The 25,142-nt window shown below is 42.1% G+C and overlaps 1 protein-coding gene across 1 annotated transcript in view; it reads left to right on the top strand.

The window, feature by feature from the left end:
• Positions 1–9,729: 9,729 nt before the first annotated feature.
• Positions 9,730–25,142, top strand: part of EP300 (E1A binding protein p300) — a 67,208-nt gene continuing 51,795 nt past the window's right edge. Inside the window, exon 1 of the mRNA XM_026101594.2 lies at positions 9,730–11,703. Coding sequence (XP_025957379.1) covers positions 11,610–11,703 — 94 coding nt within the window. The 5' untranslated portion in view covers positions 9,730–11,609. The remainder of the gene's footprint in view (positions 11,704–25,142) is intronic.

Raw genomic sequence — 25,142 nt, 5'->3', positions numbered from 1 at the left:
ACAATTCACTTTGATAGACTGACGTGTCATTTGATGACATCATTTGTATCTATTGATGTATTGATTTGATCTTAATCATGATCACAGTGTGATCACTGCTCTGGTCCACTCTTAATTAGCTTAATAAAAAGAATAAATTAGTTTAGCAATATGCTTGCTCAGGTTTGCATTTATCTGCTCACTTTTCTAATCAAACCTGTAAGGAATACACCTACCAAATAGTAACTGAGGTCACAAGCCACAAACTGAGTGCAGTGGTAAATTTGGGTAAGACACATGTAGGCAGTTCAGCTCTGCACCTCTGAAGTCAATACCCACATACCATGTGCCTATGGCCATCTGTGACCACGTTCAGTCTCCAGACTCTCCCAAAGACACTCTGTTGTGCTGTCGAATGAATGGTGTGGAGGGCTTCATCTCAGTAGCTGTCAAACTTTTCTGGGATACCACACTCCTGAGGCGGAGCGGACAGGGTAGCTTGGGCCCCAGATTTGAGAACAACTGCTTTTTAGATATGCTTCATCCTTCATCAGCCTTCACACACAAGCATGCAGAACTCTGACTGTTCTGAAGTCCCTAGGGGAAGAAGTAAACTGAAAGAAAAGATGAGATTTGAAGCGTAAAATTCAGAACAAGGCAGTACTGTGATCATAAGCATCCCATTCTGTTCTTTATTTTTTGTATTATCGTAGCTCTTCGACTCCAACACAGACCATGATCCCCGTGGGGTAGGTACTACACAAAGTGAAAGTCTTGATGGACTTTCCTTTGAGAGGGATGGGCAGTGCAAGGAAAGTGGCAGCGGAGATCCCAGGAAAAGGCTGCCCATTAGGTGTTCACATGCAGACGGTTACGAATTTCGAACGACAGGGCTGCAACTCCATGCATGGCACCGGACGGGAGCAAACGGAGTGAGGGGAATCGGGCTGGTACACACGGAGTGGCCACGGTCAGCACATGTGCTCCTGCTGCTGCCCTCGGTACCAGCTCCGCTTTGGTCAGGGCTGATGCTTTCAAATCCAGGTCAACTGCACAACCGCAACTGAATCAGCAGTAAAAAGAGCATGTATTACAGAGACCATCATGTCATGAGTATGGGATGCTGCTTTCCTGGCCACTCAGTTAGTTAATCTTATTCTTTACGGATACTGCTATCTGTTAGCTTTGTGAGGAGGCCAGAAGATATCGCCTGAACTTTGTGCTGGCTTAAAAAATCATAAACAAGCATTCTTTTTAACTGGAGAAGCTGTTAGAGGCCTGGTTTGAAGCCAATTTAAGTCAATGGCAGCATTTAATTGGGCTTTGTTTCAGGCTTGCCGCAGCCTCTTTTAAAATCATTCCTCTGCTTCTAATCAGGACTCCTCCCTGTGAGATTTTAATCACTTCTTCCTAGGTTAGACACCAGGATGGCTGGATGACGGATTGCCACTGAAGCTGACAGTCACTGCCTCAGTCACATACCACTTGCATATTTTTGGCATTTGAACCTACACGTTTCACTGTTTCCACCAAGGACTGTTTGCAAACACAGAATGGGAGCGAGAAGAGAAGCGAGCGATGCAGCCTTTGGGAGGGAGGGGTTTGGTGGCTGGGCTGGAATTAGTCACTGCTAAATTCCATTTCCAGATCGTGAGGAAGGACTCAAGCCATTTTAGGCATTTTCTTGGACTTCCTCCTCTGGCTTTTAATTAAAATACCTAGAAGAGACCTACGAATCCACACGCCTTTTTCCCACTGAGGTGAGCCCTTAGCTCACCTCCTTCACGTAGTAACAAGGAATCTGTCCCAGGCTTAACGCTGGGCATCTCCTGATGCATGTGTCTCACCTTCTGCAAGCTGGTACGATCCTCCGCGAATGGACAGTGAGTTCACCCAAGTGAAAGTAATTTTAAAGGTTTTTTTATTGCAGTGGCTAAATTTGCCAGGATGGCTTGAATATTGTAAGCGTGAAGCATTTAATTGCTGCACCCCCGAGGTGCAGTGCCATAACTGGGAAGACGCCTGAACCAGCAAACTGCAGGAATCACAAAAAGCCGCAGACGCCTCTGTTTCTCTTCAGTTGGAATTTAGGTGTTCACGTCTAACAGAGCAAATCAGAAAAAAACGCGGTGTAGCTGCTAAGACAACCAGCGTAGATAGGCGCCAGGCTTTTCACTACACCGCTTACTCAGGTGTTTTAAGTTTTTCTTCTCTGCATGCTCAGCAGCACTGGCATTTTTGCCTGAGCGGCTGTCTGGGAGTCGCACATCGGTCATCCCTGTGCTTGTTTGCGGAGCACCCGCAGGGCAGCCAGGCGCAGCTCCCTGTCTTCACCCAGAAACACAGCACCCATGCTTGCTGCCCGCGGCAGTGGCAGCGGAGGCAGGCAATTGCCAGTGTCGGGGGATCCATCGCGGGAAGAGCAGGCCCAAGTGGGAGCTGCCGCCCGGTGCAGGCATACGGGTGCTCGGTCCTCACGCTTGGAGCACGCGCTCAGGAACATGCATCTTCGCTCAGCTCCTCCCTTCACCTGGAGATTTGCAACCTCCTTCTCTGAATGACCTAAATACCAGGTGACAGGCCTCTCTCAACAGCTTTTCCTATCAGCTGGGGCAACCGCTTGCCTGCCCAGCGTGCTGGTTTGTGAATCTCAGAACGGGAGAAGTAATTTTCCTCTGTACACGTGAGGTCAGAGCCTCCCGCAGGCCCGGGAAGCTTTTCCCCGAACTTGGCCCTTGGCTTGGCCGTGGCATCATGCAGAAGAACCATGCCCAAATTACTCTGCACGGGACCCAAGGACTTGCAGAAAATCCTTGCTCCGCACTTCCAAGGTACAGAATGGTGAGAGGCTAAAACAAGCTTTCTGCCCTTCGTGTTGTTAATCGTGCAGTCTTGCACTTTGCATTTTGCTTTCTCAAAGCCTGTCCTTAAACACCAACAAATTTGCAGTCATATAAATATTGACAAAAGCATAGTGACATTGACCTTGAAATTGTTATTTTTTTGATCATTAGACAAAGCCCTCTACATTTCCCCCCAAAGCTACCTAAATGTTTCTTCAGCCATAACAAAGGATAATTAAGTCCTTTACCTCTGAATATCGAAAGCCACATGAAAAAATTTGCTGAGACTTGCTGTGTGACAAGGATTCACGGTGACATGTCCCAAAAGCACTAGCAATTCCTCCCTCTGATGTTTGCCGCATCTCCTCACATCTGAAGTTCATGTGACTTTGCGTGCCCTTTCCTTCGTTCCCCCGCCACCCGCCACTCTCAAAGCCTGTGGCCAGCGCCACGGCACAGACTCATATGTTGATGGAAGAGAGACCTCAGGATTTAACGTATTTTCTCACAAGTGGGAAGGTTGGAGAACTCCCTCTGTGACCTTCTGGACAACGTTATCCTTCTCTAAGCCACATTCATTAGCTTTACTCTCAGGCACTCAAATTATATTGTGTCCCTGCTGCCAAAGTATCGGGCCAGCCCTGCCTTCCGCTGGCCATGAGGCCTGCTGCTGGGTGAAATTTTTTTTCACAGCAGATCCAGCCCTCTGAGAACTTTTCAGCTTTATCCCAGGTGGCAGCATCTTTATTGCAGTGCCTGTGTGGGACCAAGCAACCACCTCTCCCCTAGCATCCCACATAAGGCCCTCGGGGCTGTTTGTGTCGCCTGCACATATTGAATTCACTGTACTTTGGCAGTATCCCTCTCGGTGCCCTTTCTGGGTTAGAGGGGAAGTATCTGAGATGGTAAAAGGGGGTTGAGTAAATATTACAAATTAGCTCCTAAACTGATCCTGCCCTGCAGAACCATCTTTTGAGGTCTTCAGTCAATGAAAGAGCGCTAGGAGGAAAAGCACGCTGCTGTGGGCCAGTAGAGCATCTGCGTTTTTGCTGCCCCTGTCTTCAGGGCTCACAGGTCTCTTGCATTGGGTCGCCAGGGGATGCTCACCATTTGCCTCGATGATACTAGAAAGTCCAAGGCTGCCTGATGCTGGCATCCACTGCTAGGAGAGAACAAGAGAAAAAAACCTCAGGGATGTTGAAACCTGAGGGTTAGCAATGGAACTGCTGGGAAGAGAAGTGATAAACCCCAATAAATTAGGAAAGTAAGTAATTGATGATTAACCCTATTGTTTTATGCAGAGTCGCTGCATTAAAATCAATTGGCTTTTCGTGTTTGTGGTTAATTATTGACTTTTATCTGCGTGTAGAAGGAAAGCACTCATGAAGGCACTGCCTTTCCTAACAAGGCAAAAAAGCCTAAGAAAGGCTTAAGAGAAAAGTTAAAAAAAAAAAAAGACCTATATTTCCTGTGGAAATTTTTTCTTCCATGGTAACTATAAAAACAGCTCAGACTGTGTTGATTAGCTAAGTGTATTATCCCATGAACAACAGGGTCCCATTAGCTCCATCAGAAGGCCAATAGCCTCTGTACTGAAAACCTCTCTATTCAGGACATTTCTGTGCTGCAAAGCAAATTCCTTCGTGACATCATCGAAGGACTCACTTTGTATCTTGAAGCATGAAAACTAATAAATCAGGATAACGTTACTTTTCCTTCTTTACATTTTGATTGCAGACCTCAAGCAACACATTAAAATTCAGCATATAGAAGAATATTGTAGAACATTTAAAAAACACTACTGAATTATGGAATACTACAATAAGCGCTTGAAAAAACAGTGAAGAAAAGGAAGGTATAACAGAAATAATTGTATTTTTTTCCCTATAAGCATATGTGGGGACTGTGGATTTGTAAATGTGGGGCTGAATTCAGGGAACAAATGAAAAAAGAAGTTTTGGGCTTAAGGTTAGCAGATTTCAAAACACATTGTTTATACCTTCCACAGTGCAATAAAGCTCATCAAGAACTTTCCCATTGGATACCAGAGTCAAAAGAAGTAAGTGGAATGTGAACAGCGTGCTTCCTCCGGGTCGTTACTATAACCATAATTCTTTCAGCACAGATTTCCCATATTAGCTTGAGCTTCAGTCCACAACGATCGTATTTAGCAGATCATTGTAAATATGGTGCTGAGCTGACCAAGTTGTCCAGAAATTTGCTGTTATTTCACCCTCCACAATCTCAAAGCCCATGGAAAGCTCAAGAGCTCTCAGTTAAAAATATCATATTGACACTTCAGAATCTCTCACTTTGGTCTCTGTAATACTGTGGGATGAATTAACTGCTGATGTAAATGCATTAATTTCAGCGTAATTTCATGTAGAAGATGTGAGAGTGGTCACAGAGTAACAGTGATGACTACATTTTCATTTAGTGATTCTGAGGTGTTTTATGTAAGAGGGGAGTAGCATTACCTCCCCGCTATGGAGGAGAAAACTGAGTCTCAGAAGTGAAAGAAAGTGATTTGGCTAGTCCTTGGCGAAGCCGGGACAGCACATAAGTCTCTTGGTGCTACTCCACGTTTGTGCTTTAAATGTGAACTCGGACATGAAAAAAACGTATACAGATAGATACATTGCAGAGCATGAGTTCAGCTCTAAATCAGCAGACTTCAAAACTCCAGTGTTTCCTATATGCAGCGTACCTCTGACTCTCTGTTAAACCCAGCGGCCAATTTAGCCTTCTTTTGCTTTTCGCTCTTGCAAGGGGAGATTCTATGGCATGTTTGTTAGGACTACAATGCTGCATTTGCTAATGAAATAAAGTGTTTTGGAGAACTTCTTTTAAGCAAAAACATGTGTTTCAGGGAGGAAACATTTTTCTGGTAAACAGCTGAGCCCTTAACATTTAGCAACATAACTCTCCGCAGCTATTGAAAACTGTGTGACTAAGGAAGCCTGCGTTTCTGGGGCCGAGCACTGAAAGCATTTTTGTTGCTGTCAGAAAGCCAGCCTTTTCTTTTATGTATATGCTAGATGCAAGAACCAGTTATTGGATGGTTACTTCTTATGGTTTTAATAAAACTAGTCCCGTATCAAAATGCTGCTGGGTGTTGACACTGCACTGAACAATGTTCTCTGCTCAGGCACAGCTGGCTCTTGCTTTCCAGAAATATAACTGTGCCCTGGCATTACTTGCAAAAATTGCAGCCTTAAATCATTTCCTCACCCCTCTGACCTATGCCAAGAGGACCCTCCACAATGATCTCCCCGTTCATATGAAGAGGGGGGACATTTCTCCTTCACACCCCAGCAAAGGTGCTGCATGAGCAAACATCTGCAGGGGCAGGAGCCAGCCTGGGAGCGCGAGGAGTTACCTGCCAGACTCAGGCACCAGCCTTGCAAAGTTCAAGAAAAAGAAAATACAGCTGGAAACTGCAGGGAGAAACAGTGCTGAGGAGTGAGGGAGAAAGAGGAGTGCCGGGTCATAGGTTTGTTGGGGCGTGCGATGCTCCTATGCCGGTACTCATGCAAGAAAATTTCACTTAGTGTTGAGTGGTTTGCAAAGGGGTGTTAGGGAGGGGAGAGCAGGTGTCTTCGAGATCCCATCACGCTTATCCAGCCCTCAGCCGGACCCAGGCCACAGTCCTGGTGTCCTCGAAGCTGAGGGAGATGATCGCTGGATCGCATAGCCTGGCTGGAGCTGGGACACGCAGTGCTGGTCGCTATATTGAGTCTCAGAGTGAGAGAGGATGTTACCTTGTTCCTCATAGCCCTCAAAACAGCTGGGCACACTCACAATCCTCAGTAACTACCAGCTAAGGCCAAATGAGATCCCATGATAAAAGTTCAAGGCCTTGCATTCCTCCTCTTATTGCTTTCCTGAGCTGATTCTCCTTTTAATCAGACTTACGGTGCTTTCATCCAGTTATCTCAAAGTACATAACAGCCACTATAATTACTGGCAATAATGAGCTAATTAATTCTCAGAGCTATTTTCAAGGGATAAATGCTACTTCTCTTAGGGTAAAGATGGAGAAACTGAGGCAAGGAGGGGCTGTTAGGTTTGCTTTCTCTTTAATTGTTTAATCCTTTCCTTGTTTTGTTCATATAGGTGTATGTATTCTCAGTATGCTTTATGTTTTATTATGATTTTCCAGTAATAATGTATGTTATTATTTTGGCAGGTAGAATTTAGAAGCAGTTGGTTGTGTGTATACATATTGAGATTAATTTAAGAAGACCTCAGTGTTTTTAGCAAAATGCTAAAAATCTGCTGAAATCTTTTTCCTGTTTTTTCTTGGTTTGTCTTGATGCTATCTTCCTGGGTTTTCATTTTTTTTTCTCTCCCTCTCATTTTAAAATGACTTTCTTCCTCAGAAACTGCAAGTAGCATCTCATCCTGATTCTTTCTAATTTATTTTCCTCATATTTCAGCTTACATTTACATCTCTAATGTGGAAAGCTAACTGAATATGACTTTCTAATATATAAGGAATTCTTCTGGTTGTGGAACTTGTAGGACAGATGCATGGTTTTACTAATACATGGGTTAATTACTTATATCTGTAATTTGTATTAAGGATATATATGCTGTTTTGGTAGCATTCACCAAAGGATATATGTTTTTGATGGTTCAGATAGGATAGACACTGCCTTCACTGAACTCATTCTAACTATACATAAATAGATAGCCAGAGCAGAAAGAAAGCTGCATTAAAAAGGTTTTATTTTGTTTTTTTGTCAGCTTTCTCTGTTACTTAGCTAAACAACTAACTGATCCATATGATACTCTCTGGAGTAACAAATAACTAGCCAGTCCTTTAACTTCTATCTTGCAGGCTGTAATCCAGCAAACACACATGTGCTTAGTTTTACTATGGTGAGTAGTACAGTGAGATTTCAGTGGAACTATGTGCTATATAAAACTAAGCACACATGCAACTATTGGTAGGATCAAGTCTCTAGATAGGAACTAGTGTCACAAAACTTTTATTTGAAACATCTGCTTTGCTCCAAGCTTGTTGTTTAGTAAGGGCCAGACTTTCAAAAGTATTTAGGTGTTTATGTGCACCTTGGTATCTTTATAAAGCTGGCACTAATTCTGTATTGAAGTATGGATTAAGGGCCTCTAGAGAGTCTGAAAACCTTATATAGACTTATTTGAGTCAACTTTTAATTCTAAGGAGACTTTAAAAAAGTTAAAATTAATCTCAGCTGTGTAAAAAAAAGTGCTTCACAAGCAAGGGAAACAGTCAATCTGACAAAATGAATTGAGGTAATACAAGACTTCTGTAATGGAAATATTTCTGGGAACGTTAGTAGCAATAAGAGGCAAAAAACCTGAGATCGTATGTAGTTTCTAAGGTGATGCTGTTACTTAATTGTTCTTGCAAGGCTCCCTCCACCTCTCTTTTTAAACGTATAGATTTACGCCCTGCCTATGTCTTCAAGACTTTTCACAAAGGAGAAGACATGCACAATCTTTAAGCACTTTTGGAACAGTTTGAGCATAACCCGATTTGCATTTTCCCTTTTGTGCCAGGGGGAGACAACAACAATCTTGCCTGAAATAAAGCCCAAACAAGGGAAGCTAAAGTGTGGGAGTGAATATGTGAGGGAAGCTCCTGGATAACTGTTAAATGGCTGCAAATCTCTACTCCTTCTTTCTCTCCTCTCCTGTGGTATTTATGCTGTTGCTTGTAATAGGCTCTTTCCCAAACACCTGGTACAAGTCTCATAGGCAGAATTGCAGAAAACTCAATTTTGAGTGTGGGTGGTAGAGGAAAAAAAGGGGGGGGGGGGAGGATTGAGCACTCCCTGCCTTAAAGGCCTCACAAATCTTGCAGGGTAAGGAGCAAGACGAGGAGTTTGAAACAATCTCTAACCTCCTCCCAAGTTTGTGTTTAACAAAAAAAAAATTGCAAAAAGTCAGCATTCAGAAGGTAAACATGGATTGGTTTTGGGGACTCCACTTCATCGACAGGCTGACGCGCAGGACGCCCAATCTTTACAAATTGTCCCATGTGGATTAAACGAAATTGCATTTTTTCCCATTAAAAACACACGCAGGCCTGCGTTCACTTTCCATCCTTATCACAGAAGAGTGTAAAACCAAAAAAAAAAAAAAAAAAAAAAGTCAAACGCACGCAAGCGAGAAAAGCTGGGAAGGGGTATTTTGTTGCTAAGGATGGCTGATGAGTGCTTAAAGGTTTGAGAAACTCCCGGCCGGCCCGTAATCCTCAGTAAGCTCTAAAATGGCTCAGTGACTGCACGGGCTATCGAGGGCCACATAAATGCTGCCCATCACCGCGCACGGCCTAAGAGCAGGCTCGGGCGCAGCCTCAGGAGAGCGGGCACGTTTTCGCGGTGCTATTTCTTAACACATTTAACCATCTTCCACAGCACATGCTTTATTTCAGCTACACATAAGGTTCCTGGCAGAAACTCCTGCTTTCTGGTGTTGACGTAGCCCCGCGGCAGCTCTGTCATGGGGGGAAGCTGTATTTGGAAAGGGAGAGGAGGTATCTCGGAAACTCGCAGCCTGCCAGGCCCTTTCTGCGCGGCCCTGGCCCCGCCGCCCATCGGGCCTGCCCCGAGCCGCCGCCGCCGCGGCGCACTTTTCGGCCGACTCAAAACCGGGCGTGACGGGAGGAAGAAGGATCAGCTCCCCCCCGCCTTTTTTTCCTCCTTAACGCTTCGCCTTTAAGGGGCGGAGCGAAGGGAGTTTGCGGAAGAGCCCGGCGAGCGCTGATAGGCTGGCGGCGGTCTCGTGACAACGGCGGCGGGGCGCCCTGCTCTCCCCGCACCCCGTCCGCCGCTCCGGGGTTCCCCCTCCCGTCCGCGGCACGCAAGCCCCCCACGTTCCATTGTGTGCGCCAGCGCCGCCGGGCCCCGCCCCCATGCCTGGCCCCACCCCCTTTTTCTCTTGGCTCATTTCCGGCCGCCGCCGCCGCCGCTCGCTTCCCTCTGAGGACTCGGGAGAGCGAAGAAACAACAGCCGCCATTTTGTTTGTGTGTGAGCGACTGAGGGAGGGAGCGAGAGCGAGAGACCGAGCCGGACCGGGCGAGCCAGGGGGAGGGCAGCGCAGAGAGACCCAGGGGCCCGGCCAGGGGACGGGAGAGAAGAGAGAAGCTGAGACGCCCGCCCCCCCTCCCCCCGCCAGCCTGCCCCTCCTCTCCGTCTTTTTCTCCTCCTTTCCCCTTTTCATTTTATCTTTCGGCTTCTTCCCCCTTCCTCTCTGCCTCCCCTTCTCCTCTTCGTCCCCCGCTTCTGCCCGCCCCGCTACACACGCCACAGCAGCGGCGGCCGCCGCCGAGCGCCAGGCAGGGGCAGTAGGGAGCCTGCGCTCGGCCCCCGCGCTCGCAGCGCCGTCCCGCCCCACCCCCCCCGCCGGGGAGCGCCGAGGACCCCCTCCCCCGCCGGCCATTTAACCCACCCCGCGGCGAGCCCCCCGCCGCCGCAGTTCTCCCTCTATTATTTTGATTTTACTCTCTCCCTCTCGCTGACCGGCTTTGCGCCCCCCCCCCCCCCGACCTACCAAGCTCTTCGCTTCCTTCCCCACCCTCGCAGCGGCCGGGAGGGAGAGTCCCCGCCGCGCCCCGGCAGCGGCCGAGGCTTTTCCCCCCCTCGCTTTTCCGCCCGCCGCCCTGTGCCTCGGCGGCCGCGGAGACGAGCAACCCTCTCCCTGCCCGAAGCCAGCGCTCGCCACCATCCTCAAGCCACCCGGGAGGGGGGAAGGTAGGCAGAGAGGGGGGGAGGGGCCGGCTGCTTCTTCCTCCTCCTCCTCCTCCTCCTCCTGCCGCCGCCGCTGCTGTGGGATCGGCCCCTCTGCCTGCGCTGGAGGGGGGGGCACCCCGCTACTGAGAGCGAGAGAAAGAGGAAGGGGAAAGAAGAGGAGAAGGGGGGGGCAGAGAGGGTGTTGAAACCCGCCCCCCACCTTCCCATCCCGCGATCGGTGCTGCCTCCATCAGGACAACAACCCCTCCTCCTTCCCTGCACAACAAGATGTGAAGCGGAGACTCCTGGGACTTATCCTCACCCTCCTCATCCTTACAGCTCCCCTTTCTGCAGCCATTAGTGACTGGCGAGGAAGAAGCGAGGGGAGCTGGGGACCCCGCGCACGCTCTGCCTCTTTCGCCGCCTCCTCCCCCCCAGCCCTGTCGCTGGCGGTGGGTATTTTTTTGCAGGGTGGTGGTGGAGGGGGAAGGAGCTGCTGCTAGAGGACGGTGATCTTTTTTTCTTTTTTCCTCCTCCTCTCCCCTCCTTCGCCCGCCTCCTTGTGGCGATGAGGAGGAGGAGGACGGCGCCGAGGAGGAAGAGGCTGATGGCGGCGGTGAGGAGGCAGCAGGAGGAGGAGACCTCCCGAAGGATGAAGATGATGATGGTGGCGGCGGCGCGGAAGCAACAGCAGCACAACAGCCGGGATTAATTTTACTAAAAACCCACCAGCGTCTCCTCTTTTTTTTTTTTTTTTTTTTTTTCTTTTTTTTTGGCGAGGGCTTTACCAGCTCTTCCCATCTTCGCTCTGCCCTTTCGCCTGGGGGAAGAGGCCTCTTCCACTCACTGTGCCCACCTTCTCCCCGCTTCTCCGCTGCCGCCCTCCCGGAGCCCGAGGGGCAGAAAAAGGGGAACTTGGCCCCCTCCTCCGGCAGATCCTTCTCGCTCGCTCTCGTTGTTATTGTTGTTCTTCAGCTGACTCGGGACCTGGGAAGAAGGTGAAGGTTTTGGGGCCCCCCCTCCCCGTCTCTCTACTCTGAGTGATTGTCTAAAAAAGAATTAAAAATGGCCGAGAATGTGGTGGAGCCGGGCCCGCCTTCAGCCAAGCGGCCTAAACTCTCCTCACCGGCGCTCTCCGTGTCCGCCAGCGACGGCACAGGTCAGTCTCGGGGGCCCAGGCTCTCAACCTCTTGCTGCCACAATTATTGCCCTTTTCTCCCCTCTCTTGTCTAAATCTCCTCCTCCCTTTTGCTTCTTTAACTTGTTCCTTCCTTCCTCCTGTCTGCCTGTGCTTTCTCCCTTTTTCGTTCTTTCTGCACTTATTTGTGTTAATGCCATAAGAGGGTGTTCGGTTGTTTCTGCCCTTTTATTTTTTGGAAGTGATTGAAAGCAAAGCTGTTCAGTTTATTGTGCTTTTGATCAATCACAGATAAGACTAACAGTTTGTCATTTTCTTGTCATTCACAATAGTAATTATTACAGAGCTCCTCATTAAGCATATGCCTTTAATTCTAGTTGCAGAAATATGAAATGGTGCTTACGATGATGCTTTTGTACACTTTATTGTCGATTTTTGTGTGTATGTTTGCATATACACACACACAAATGCATGTCTGTTTCTTATTTTATTTTGCCTGTATGTAAGGTGTTTTTAAAACTCGTTTAGAAACAGATATATTTCTCTATTCTTTTTCCTTTACCCTCTTTACATGCACTCTGGTTATTTGATTTACTTTTTACAATCCTTCTTACTCTTTGTGCAGGGATTTCTAAAAACTGATTCTTTTTGTTTCAAATAGACCATCAATTTTAGAAAAAACAACTAAAAACAAAATCCAGATCGCAAGTTTGGGGCTTAAGGCTTATCAAGAGTCTTAACATTGCAGAAACAAAATATTATTTCACCTTATTTGCATTAAGAATCAATATGGAGTGCAATTCATTCTGCATCTCCCATTTCTTTGCTGCGAGACCAAAATGTCTGAAATTCCCCTGTAGACTTATGGGTTGGGAAGATAAAGGGGCTTCTCTGCAATCCTGTAAAGGTCTTTGGTGATGTTTTAGTAGGGAGGAATAATCTACTTTGTGAAAACTCCAGAGTTGCTGTGAAGTCAAACTAGAGGTTGGAAGTCTCAGGTGTCCCTATCCCTGGCAAACATGAACTGGTTGTACTGGGAGGGGAGAGAGTAACAAAGGGCTGTTCTGCTTTTTAATGCTTCTTGTGAAGCACATGAGCATTTGGTGTCATTTTGCTCTGAAAGTACTTGGTTACCTGTCCCACAGGAGTTTCTTTAAACTCACTTTAGATCTTCTTAGGCTTTAGGAGTTGGAGGAGACCTGCTTCTGCCAGAGCCTGGTGAGTGGTGGTGTTCCTGCTGCCACCAGTCTTGTTCACTGCAGTTAGAGCTGCCAAGAAAAGGAAGAGTACAAAAAAAATGGCTGGTCATTTGACAGTAAACAGGAGGCTTAAATAGCCAGTTTTTGGCTGAGCACTGGATGTGATTCCACTTTGAATAATCTTCAAAATTTCGTTTTTTGCCTTCTCTTTATTCCTGGTGAATGATGTATTAGTTTTTAAAAAAAGTTTATATGCAACTTTTAGACCATTTTGGATATAGGCAGTATTATGTTGTAACGAGCAGATGACTGTCTTAATATCAACAGGTCTCTAGTAAGAGAGTGGGAGAGGGTTGGAGGAGCTCCTCTTTAGCTACAGCTAGTTGTGGAGGCTTTTTTTACACTAGACTTGGAAAGCAGTGCTTAATTCAGTAGTAATTGTTTTCATTCTTTCTCTTGACAGTGTTGGTCTTGCTTTGTGTAGGAGGTTAAATAAAAAATGGATTTTGTGAGAGAAGTCCTGTTGCTTGAAAGTAGGAAAGTTGAAGGCTTATTCAGATGAATGCAAGTATCAAAGTTAAGGCGTTTGTGATCAAATAAGATTTGCATAAAGTGAATTTATTTCGGTGTAAGAGGTGCAGATTTTCACAGAATATTTGATTTCTTTTGATTGTTAGTCTACTGGGCAGTTTAATCAGTGATCTGTTTATAGTTCTTGTGAAACACTAGGGTTTATTGGACAAATTCAGAGGAATTCCGATGTGACATTGTAGTGTGCAAAATGGGATAAATTTTTTTGAAGTTGAGATTGTCATCACCTGATAGCTATCCAGAGGCTTATAGTGGTGCAAATATTTCATATATGCTACAAAAAACTATTGAAGGATTCTCATTCTTTTGGATTTTGTTGTTGGCAATTTATTACCTCAGTTTAGGACAGTGCCACTTTCTGTTTTTAATATCGTATTATATCTGTTTCTCTAATTAAAAAATAAAGCTAACTTGCTTAACTAATAAGCATGCTTTGAGGTTTATATTTTTCACTTACTGCTTGAGTGACTGAGTATTTTTGTCTCATTTTTGTGGGCAGCAGCATTGAAGTTTACTTTTTTAACCTATCTGCTCCTTAAAATTGCTTTGAAAATAGTACAAGAAACTTTTATGTAGTAAATTCCACTTATAGAAGCTGGTGTATTGTCCTCACTCCTGAGTTAATTATAGAAAATCAGAAACATGGCGCTTATGTACTTACTCAAGCGCTCTTTTTAAACATAGCGTTAGATTTGCAACATCATTATCCAGAGTGGTCAGTAACTTGCACTGTTGGTGAAACTTTTTCCAGCACATGTGCATGGTGGGCCTTTTTAGTATGTTTCTTCTGCTGTTCATTTTTTTGACTCATTTCTTAACCTGAAATACTGATCTAGCATGTTTAGATATCTAAAAATAATGTCTGAATCTGGTTAGGTTTTGTTCCCAAACTTGCAGATGTTAAGTGTATTAGCATGTCGGAGACTAAAACTTAGTCTCTAATTCATCTGTGTTTTTTATTGTAGACCTGAATGATGCTGATATTTTGGGCTCGGAATGTACCAAAAAGCTTGTATGATGCTGGTTTTCTTCTAAAAAGAGGTCAGCAAAGGTTGTCCCAGTAAGCTTGATTTATTGGCAGCAACCAAATATAGCTGCTTTTCCCACTGTTGCAGTGCTGCATCTCCTTCTGTCTTAAAAGTCTTAAATGCTTCGTGTGTTCCCTGCCCCGAAGCAGAATTTGCTTTGCCATGGAACATACTTTATTAGTATAGTTTTAAATAACTCCATTACTGCCAATTTCTTGTTTGGGAGGTAAGAATAAAGTAGTGTTAATAGACTTACTGGGAGACTGAAATGATTTTAGCAGATATTTTGTAATAAACATTTTAAAGTAATTTAGAAAGTCTTGGTATTGTCACTATCTTCTAGTGTATTAGTAGTGAATTTTTGAATCTCATCTCTTCGTTTCTTATTTTCATTGTATTCTGTCCAGTTCTTAGCTTCAGGGACAGGGCTACGTGGTCTCTTTTAACCTGCCAGAGATTTCTACAACCTCTTTTATATTTAAATATTAGATTTCTTGAAAAGAAGAATGACAATTACACATATATTTTGTTCAGATACCAAGTCTTCTGAAGACCATTACAACTCCGCAGTGGGGTCACCTTTTGTTGGTACAGTATCCTTACTATGGGATGAGTTTTTGTGACACTTCTATGCCAGCACAGGTCATCTGTAGACAGGGTTACATTGACATAGGTGATTTGCCAGTGTAGCTTATTTTGCTTACCTTGCTTTACTGGCAGAAACACTGTTTTGATACGTTGCATCTAGTCTAACAAGACCTTCTTACACATTGTATTAGCAGACTGCTTGGGTGCTCCAGTCTGTTTTCACAATACTTGCTGTCTATAACAAAATTTCAGCACGTCCTTAAACTAGTTGCTTGAGAAAGAGTGGAAGTCTTTTATAAACATGCATTTGTAACTGCATACTTCAAATCAGTGATTCTTCAACATTTTTATTAATAAACCCTTGATTCTTTTTTCCTGTGGAAATGCAGGTGCACTGAAATTGCCTGAAAGTGCACTGAAATACACAGGTTTCTGTAGTATATTTAAGCAGAGTGAGTTTAGTCATCTTGTGTAGATTCCCTTAGAAATAAACTTCTGTGGATCAGGAATGTTGTTTGAGCTGTGGGTTCTGAACCTGCTGTGTTTCATCAAGGAGTAAAAATTGAATATACTTTGTGTTGCAGCATGTTTGTGTGGTATCATGTCTTTTGGTTGCTTGACTCAAAAACAGGATTTTGAGTGCTAAGTGTTTCTGGCGATCCATAGCATTGAAGTCAGTTTTCTACAATTAATCAGCTGTCACGTGAGTTGAATCAGAGATCACTGCATATTTGTGATATGTGCCTTAACTTTCTTCAGTTTGCTGTATCCAAAAGTCACATTCTTCTGAGTAATAGAATATCTTCAGTCTCCCTCCATGTCAGTGACCATCTTGTATGAAATTTGCACGTCCCTTTTTTCAGGAGCTACATCTGACCTTCAAAACTTTGCTCTCACTTACTGCAAAAGTGTATAGATCTTAATGAAACTTCTCATCTGAACTACTGTAATTTTGACTGAGCCTTGTCTTTTATTTGTTCCAAATGTATCAGGCTGTTTCTTTGCTAGAAATGAATCATATTAATTATTGTTTCATTGTCTTATCCAGAGGCATTTTGCTAGGTATTCCACTATATTTGCAGATTGCTATGGATTTTTTTCTTACTGCTCACGTGCACTTTTCTTCTTTTTAAATTACTTCTTGCACATCTCTATTTCTGATGAAAGGTTGATTAAAGTATTCTTCTAATACTAAGACCAAGTCATTAGCTGCATTTAATTTATGACTGTCAGAAACTTTTTATCCCCTGTTGAGTGACACTTTTTTCCACTGTTTTTTTCCAAGTGTTAATTGTTATGAGAGGAGAGATGCCTTAAATCAGGGTTTGTGGCATGGCATGTGCTGTAAATTGAGTATATCAGTAGATTAACTTCCAAGCTAGTGGTGGATGCTTGTGTAGGAAATAAGTATATCTGCTGTGTAGTTACGTAGGTTATCCAAGTAACTACATTAAGAATAAGATTTTTGAGATACCTGGTAAATGGATCATTGTTATGATGCTTAGTAACATTTAAAAAAAAATTGTTTTGAGGGCTTTTGAACCTTTCACACATCTGAACTCCTACACCTCTGCTTATTTTGACCCTCTCACTGCGCGGATTGTGTGTTTGACATAGACATGTACTCTTTCTGAGCAGTGTTAGAAAGGTATTTAATTTTTCTAAGAAATAGCCACTGCACTTTAAAGACCATACATGTTCTGATGTAAAACCGAGTCTCGAACAGTTACGAAGAAAAAACTTTGATACTAGAAAGCCGGTTTACATTTGTAATTTAAAAATACCGATTCACAAATTTGGTATTGCAGGGAAAAGCCTGTTGCTGTTAGGAAGTTAAATCTTAGATTCAAGAAAAAAATACTTACCTTCTTGCATTTTGTCCCTCATGCTCCCAGAGCCAGGGTTAGGAAAGAGTCTCTAGTTCAGGCTATTGACTAGTTTTGTATTTTTGCAGATAAAGTTTGTCTTTCTACAAAGTCCAGTGAATTCTAGAGTTTGGACACTTTTGGGGGGACGTGGGTTTCATGAAGTACTGGCGATAAACACTAAGCTTTTACTGCAGGAATTCTGGTTTCTTGTAACTCTACAACTTGAAAAAACCTACTTTGTTACTTCACTTCAATTTTGTGTGATTTAGTATGTATTATTTGCCTCTTCTCCTTAGGCAGTTTGGTTATCTTCAGCATCACCTCTGTGTCTTGTTAGCTGCCTTGGCAGAAGCAGCCTTTCAGTGCTTGTTCCAGTGATGTAATGATCTTTAGTCTTTCACAGTGCCCCCTCTGAGGGGACTTGGACAAAAGTCACTTAGATTTGGTTTTTGACAAACGGAGTAACTTTGTTGTGTAGCTTTCACTGACAGATAAACAATGCACACCTTTCTCCAAGGATTTGGCTTTTCTGTCTTGTCTTAAACTGTAGCAGCAGGCTGAAGTAAAATACATCTGTCTCTGCATATGGTTGTATGCACTGACAAAACATCCTTGATTACATAGAATTTGATTACATGAAACCAACAAGTAGAACTTGACTATGGCAATTTTATCTGCAGAAATCTTCTCCCTGAGCATTAAGTGGCGCATTTGAGAACATGATTTTATTTTCCTAAATAGCAACATGTTCCCTTAAGATGGATTGGCATATGATTGCATTTAAAATTTTAAAACTTGACATGTTATATTCATCTTCAAGCACCCTTTTCATGAAAAACTTTTTCAAGGAAATTAGAGTTGAGTTCTGGGCTCCCCTCATAGTAACTCATGATTTAGTTGGTTATGTTAGCTGTGTTTACAGAAACAGCAAAGATATGAAATTCTGGTCTGAACTAGGATTGTCACACAAAGGGGAAATTACTAAGTACAGGTTCTTCAAAAACTGTGGAGATTATTTTCTGTTATTGGTAATGGTGAGATGAAATGGAACAAACTTGCTTTTCCGTTGGTGGTGCAAATCAGTCACCTCTATACTGCATTTATTCCTGAATTGTCAGAAGTAGAGCTTTGAACAACTGCATCAGTTTTTTGTTTGTAGGTGTTGCAAAGAATCATGATGGACTGGAGAGGCATCATAATTCTTCTACAGAGGCATTCCTGAAACAAATGATCTACTGTTTCTTGCTTTGAAGAACTCCCAAACACAAGTGAACAGATAATTTCTCGTACTGTGTTAATGAGCTGAAATAGTCTAATTCTCAGTTTGTTTAGAATTCTAATCAAAAATAAAAATCTGGCATAATGCTGGTATTTGGTTTGTTCAATACAAGTTCTGCTAAAGCTAAGCTGCCTTTTCTGTATTCCTGGATATCATTTCACTTGCTTCTGGGAATTAGTGGTTCAACATAAAGAAGTTTGATCTGCTGACTTCTGTTTTTTATTTAATTTATATAAGTGTGTGTGTGTACATTTGCCTGTTTATAAATCCAGCCTGTTTATAAATCCAGCATTGCTTTTCTGCTTTTCCATAGGGGTAATGTTCAATGAATTCAAGTTAGTCACACTCAAAAAAAAAAAAAAAAAAAAAAAAAAAAAAGCTTGACTTTCTGGTAACTGTAAATGCAGACTGCATCATTTTGGAGTTGGTATTAACTTTACAATGAAATGAACTTTATTCTTTTCTTGAAACTAATTTGCAATATCTTCTAAAATGAAACCGATTCAGTATGTTTGTAGATGTGCATGTGTTCATTTCCTATATGCAAGTGTCCATTCTTTGTCCAGCAGTGTAGCAGACCAACAAGCTGTTACTAACTTTCCAGACTCGTTTTCATGATGGTCCACCACTTATCAGACTCCTAATTGAAATGCAAGCATTACTATCTAACAATACCACAGACCAGTAGTAAGTAACTTAATGTGGTCTTTTGGTAATTTCAGTGGTATACACAGGATAGTCTTGGGAATAAGATTACTAGTATAGGGGCTTTTCAATACAATTAAAACTAACACAATGAAATAGCAAACATATTCACAAATAAATGATTGACTGTGTTAAGCCAAATTTACTTTAGTATTTTCAAATTAAAATTTCAAAAATTTCACCTCATTTGGGTCATTGGTCACTGCAAGACTAGTACCTTTTCATTGTATTACATAAAAATGTAGATGCACTGTTTTTTTCAGAGATACAGTAGTAGTGTCTCTGAACTTACCCCTTAGGTAAATGCTAGGACATTAAATGCACTCTGTCTTGATTCTTGCACCGGTCTTTCTTGTATGATTATACCAATTCCATTTCTCTAGAACAGCTACAAAAAGCATTCTAGAATCATAATCATCAATTTCTCTCTATGGTTTTCAGTGCTGGAAAGCACCTTTGATCATCTGTACTTCTAAATACTGCTTTGAAAAGTACTTTGAATGCATTTATGGAAATGAAAACAGTTTGTCATAAATATGGTTTTATATAAAGTGGCAGAGCTTATCTGAAGTTACAAAACCAGCCCCCATCCAGAGTCTAAAGTTGACCTTTCTGTTGATATTAGTTTGGGCCAAGCATTAATTAAACTTCTGGATTATTGTCCTGAACAAAATTGACTCAAAAAGTTGGTGCATCTGATTAGGATAGATTAAAAAAAAAGCTGGAAGAAAGAATGAGGTCCAAGAACAGGCTGAGATAGATATGGAGCAACAAGTTGTTGCTTCTTTAGAATGATTTTTTTTCTTTCAAAAGCTTGCAAAATAATTCTGTTGCAACTAATAATGAAATCGTGTGCTTTCCATAGCTACTTAATTGGACTTTTTGACCAACAAGCTTTGTTTCTAAAAACTGTACCTGAAGTTGTTTTAGTATGACTTGTGCTGTTGCATTTGTTGCCGTCCAGTGGTTCTGAGCTCTCTCTCAGAATGGTCGCATATATCTTTTTTAGATGTATTTGTTTGCCTTTATTTTTTGCAGTTGTGTTTCAAATTTATCAGCAGCTATATTCAAGTTCCTTGATATGGTGGAAAAAAATCAGGTCTTTTCTGGATCAGCCAAGAAACAAGGAGGCAATACTTCACCAGTTTCTTACAGAGAACGAAATTAATAGCAGACTTCTAACGCTGAAGATCTTGTTACCTAAATACTGTAATACAGAATAAAAAATCTCAGCTGATGTGGCAGAAGCAGCAATGAAGAGTTCTGCATCAGACTTCTATTTCAGGGAGCAAGTGATGGTTAGGGTTATATAGAGACCGATAACCTAGAATTTTGGAAGTAGTAGTTGTTATGTTTTACCTAGATTAATATTTTAAATCTCAATTCAGTTTTTTTCATTTTTCCCCCTTTTGTCTTGCATCACATTAGTAGATTAATTGAAGTTAACTCTACGGCTTAAGGTAGGAAAGATAGTTTGGCAAGGTCCTTGTTATCTTTAGGCAAATGTGGCTTTGTAGAGGGTCTACATGCAAAGCTGCCTTGGTAATAGGCTTTAATGAGAATAAAAAGATCTGCTCTCCAGAATACTGTACAGCAAGATTCTTTTGCATCCACCTGGGAGGAATCCTTAGGGTTTTTGCCTCTTTCTTAGACTGTATATGTTTCCCTCCCCCCGCCCCCCCCCCCCAAAAAAAAAACCCAAACAAAACCAAAAAACACCTGTCTGAACATGTCTATCTTAAGCAGAAAATTAGGAATGGTGGAAAAATAGGTGTGTTCCCCACCCTAACCTCTACTTGTCCGTCGAAATAAGAGTTGACTGCTTGTGTGCTGGCAGACAGGCACAGAATTCAGGATGAGACTGGCAGAGTGGAATTATGTTCTGAAAGAAATAATGTGAGTTTAGCAGGGACACATCCAAAGTGGTATACCTGGGTAGGAATGAGAGGTGTGCTGATACAGACTAGGGAGCAATGAGCAAATTGGCTGTTTTACTTTAATAGTGATAGTTAAAAAAACCCCACAAGTTGTTGATTGCTGGCTTGAGCACAAGTTGTGCAGTTCTGAAAAGCAAAAAATCCACACATCTTACTGGGATATCTAAAGAGCAGTGTAGCGAAGAGTAAATAGCAAGTACTCTCCCTCTTTATTTGGCATTGGCTCAGGTTTCGGTGGAATACCATGTCCAGTTTACTATTGCATCTCAAGGCAGATACAGACCAGCTGGAAGATTGCAGGAAAATAAGATGAGAGAGGACTAAAAGTCTAACTGTATAAGGAAAGATTGAAGGAATTACAGTTTTTAAGTCTGAAGAGATACTAGGAAGATGAAGTGAACATTACTATCTGTAGGGAATGAAGTATATACATTGCTGTTCTGCAGGAAGATGTAGATGACATCTTGAATCCCTTCCAACCTTATGATTTTACTTCCAATTTTTAAAAAAGTTGAACATCTCTTCTAGTTAATCTCTGGACTAGGGAAAAAAGCTTACCTCTGTCAGCTTTGAATTAAAGTTAGGTTAGATGATCTGTTGGTCTTGTCAGTGAATAGATCTGGGGCTTCAATACATTATTGCTGTGTATCCTTTTTACTTGTCACTTTTCTTCTAGTTGGGCACAGAGTTCCTTTGTGAAATGCATCGCTATTTACAACTTGATCACCTTGTAAGGGGTTCTTTGACTCCTAAACCATTTCAAATATGTTTCTGGGTAGCACTTTGTTTTAGATCTGTGCTTCAAATTTATTAAATGTTTTAACTTCCACCTTTGGCTTTGCTCCTGTGTTTTCATGGATACCTGAGTATTGTCTTGTGAAGAAGTGATTCCTTGTCTTGAGTTCTGCTGTCTTTTAAGGAAGAGAGAAAAAAAAAAAAAAAAAAAAAGGCCAGAACTCAATAAATAAAGGGCACTTCAGTCAATACGCCTTAACTTTCAGGTCTGTAGTGTTGGTGCTCGACTGCAAGCTTGAATAGCTTGTTACTCTGGGGTACTGGTTGTATCCTCTGGGCATTTTCTGTTACATCTAGGCCCTGTTCAATTCCTGGATAGCTTCCATGTCAACATGCAGGGAAGATGTGGAGCTCAGCACCTCACTGTTACTCTTTGTCTGGAAGCACAGCAAAAGTATCATGCTTTATATGTAGTCCAGTATCATCTGTGGTTCCTGTCAACACTGACACATGCATGCTTCCTGTTCAGTGTCTTGTGCTAAGCCTTGTCCACTTGTTTCATTGTGAACTTACCTGTGATGTAGCTTGATCTACTGATACGTTTCTGGAGCTGAGAAATGTTTTGCAAAATGGTGACTCTTTAGCGACTTTTTAATTTGGTATGTGTGTGTTCAGAATATAATATAATAAATGAGATTTGGAGACAGGAACTGTAACTGTGTCTTAACCTGCTGTAAGAGCAGTAGCATGGTAAGCATTGGAGTAAGTTGTCATCTTACGTGACTGGCATGCAGGGTTCTTCAGGCATCGCTGTTAGCACATGATGCTGGTCCTTCAGATGTGCCAACTCTCCTTTGAGGCTGAATGCTTAAATATCTTGAGTCTGAGGATGCGATACATGAGTGTAAAGTATTGTGGGCTGTCTTGTAGCACATGAGCTATTTTTCTTAGGAAAAGTAAGATTATTCACTCCAGCCTATTGCTAGAGCCAGATAATCTCCGTATCGATAGAAATGGCTATTTGATTCTCAAAGGTGAATAGAAGACCATTATCTTAACCCAGAAATGAGAAAGAACTACTGAATCATGACAGTAGGCTAGAAAGCGTACAAGAGAAGCTGACATGTTGCTTGAACCCACTTGTAGAATTCTCTGCTAAATAATTAGTATGGATGTATTTTCCTTGGATTATAAACGTCTTGGTCAAAAATGATTTTTGTTTAATCTCTACCATGCTTTGATAACCATTTTGCTAGGTACTATTGCAATAAAAATGGCTTGAAATAAGTATTTTGCAACTCAGTTGAAAGGTGATCCCTTTGTAGGGCACAGATTTCCTAATGATTTAAGGACTTTGATTGCTCAGTCTAAATCTGTACTAATTTTAAGCCCATTTTGATGTCGGGTGGGTTTCCAACCCAGACCTGTCGGTTTCCTTGGCTCTTGCCAGCCACATGCTGCCAAAGGCAAATTTGTCAGAAGTCAGATATTTGTAGGGACCAAAACTAATAAAATAATCCATAGTATGCAACACATAAGCAACATGTAAGTTAACACACTGATTTTTTTTTTTCCTCCCCTAGGTTGCATCCTTATGTTTTAGAGTGCAGCTCATATCACTTATTCTAGTCTATCTGGACTGTCATTGGAAGAAGTAGACTTGCTCTGTCTACTGGCTTTTCTGACCAGCTTTCTCTCAACTTGCCAGGGCAAATTGGGCCATTTTCTTGGCTCTGCAGAAAGACTTGCTTAAATGTACCACTAGTGAACAGTTTCTGAAAGGGATAACTGTATGTCTTTGCATGCTGAGACTACCTCAGCGTAACACTTTGATTACCTACTTGGTTGTTGTTTTATGGAGGTACCTTCTCTTTCCTTGTAATCGTAGATGGTAATAGTAATCTATTCTACATCGTCTTGTTACCTATGAAAAGAAATATATTATTAATAACTTACTGTAGAATTGCACTGTACCACTCTCATGGGATCAAGATTTCTCTAGCACTTGCTGAATGGATGTTACTGCATTTTTTTTTAATTTTTAAATTTTTTTTAAGGGAGATCTAAGGCCAGGTTGTGCCTGCTGTGTTACATCCCAACTTTGCTATGTCTGTGTTATCCCTGGAGATCCTGGGATATGAAATCAGGTGGACAAACCTTTGCAGGACAAATCTGACTCCTTCCTCCTGCCCCTGCTTTGTATTTTAGTTAGAAATCTTCATGCATCTCCTTAATGAAAAAGATTGCAAGGCTAGCAATGGATTCAGTGTACTGGAAAGTCAATCAGTTCTCTGGATATTTATCGCTATTGTCTTAAGCTGCGCCACTGGCTTTTATGAGACTGTATTTGCCATTATCTTGATACAGTCTATGAACTGTCTGGCTTAGTCTGGTCAGTTTGGGGGTTGGCTGTAGATAAAACTCTATAGTGTGCTGTAGGATGTGCATTATATGTAAAAGAATGTGAAATGCCTTGGAAATCTTGCTGTATGCACACAAAGTGTTATTGTTCTGTATGGTCTTCTGAGACTGTTCATGTTTCAGTCTTGTACCTAAAATCTTCTGCCTTCTGGCAGTTGAGTAAAAATGTGTTTTCATAGTTGACCAGACAACTGAAAGCCAGCCCCTTCCCCCCAACTGGCTGAAGACTTTCAAGTTTGTCTTTTGGAAGAGACTTATGAAAAGGGCAAGCTAACCCCAGCACATTTTTTTGTTGGTATTTATTTCTTAAGTTTTTGGGTTGTAGCTGCTAGTATTCTTTTAGGAAAATCTATTATATATTCTGCAGGGTTAAAAAAAAATAGCATTTTTATCTCTTATGGAAAGAAGAGATATACTTATCTTTTTGGTTTAAATCTTTGTATATACAGAGCTAATGCTAATGGAATCATTGCTTAGTTAATATTTTTTCTGTACATAGCTTTTGATTTATTGTCTTCTGAGAAGATAAAAAGAGAATTAAAAAATTAAAATTTGCCATTTTACTTCCTGTTCATGAGTTTGCACAGAATTTGCGGTGCAGTGTTGCTGTGTGCTGCTAAGTATGGTTATGCCATAGGTACAGGGCTTGTGCCAGTTTACATTGTTCCCAGACGCTGTACTTCATTCTTAAATTTTGTTTGATCATCACCTAGGATAAATTTTGCTGGACAGCAGACTTGTGAATTACTGATGTATTTTTACCCTCCTTTCTCACTCACTGAGGTGTTTCGTCAGGTTATTTAGCTAGAGTGTTTTCTAGGTTATAGTCATTCAACATCTGCCTGTTTTTAGCCATTTTAAATTGCCACATATTATTCTTTTTAATGCTTTCTTCATTTTCTTGATCTCCCCTCTAATTTGAAGGCCTTCTTTGCTGTAACTTTTCCCTGCTCATCAATACTCAATTCTTGAGCGAACTGAGCATTGTAAGTTTGTGTGTGTGTGTGTTTTGAGGTCCATGTACCAATTTCATTATTTTACAATCAGAACTATGGTATAACTGTATACTTCTGCTGCTTCCTGCACTGCTGAATCTTCTAAAATAATCA

The sequence above is a fragment of the Dromaius novaehollandiae genome, chromosome 1 (genome assembly GCF_036370855.1).
Source record: "Dromaius novaehollandiae isolate bDroNov1 chromosome 1, bDroNov1.hap1, whole genome shotgun sequence".
Lineage (NCBI taxonomy): Eukaryota > Metazoa > Chordata > Aves > Casuariiformes > Dromaiidae > Dromaius > Dromaius novaehollandiae.
Note: the sequence above shows the minus strand (reverse complement) of the source record. Positions and strands in the feature narration are given on the sequence as shown.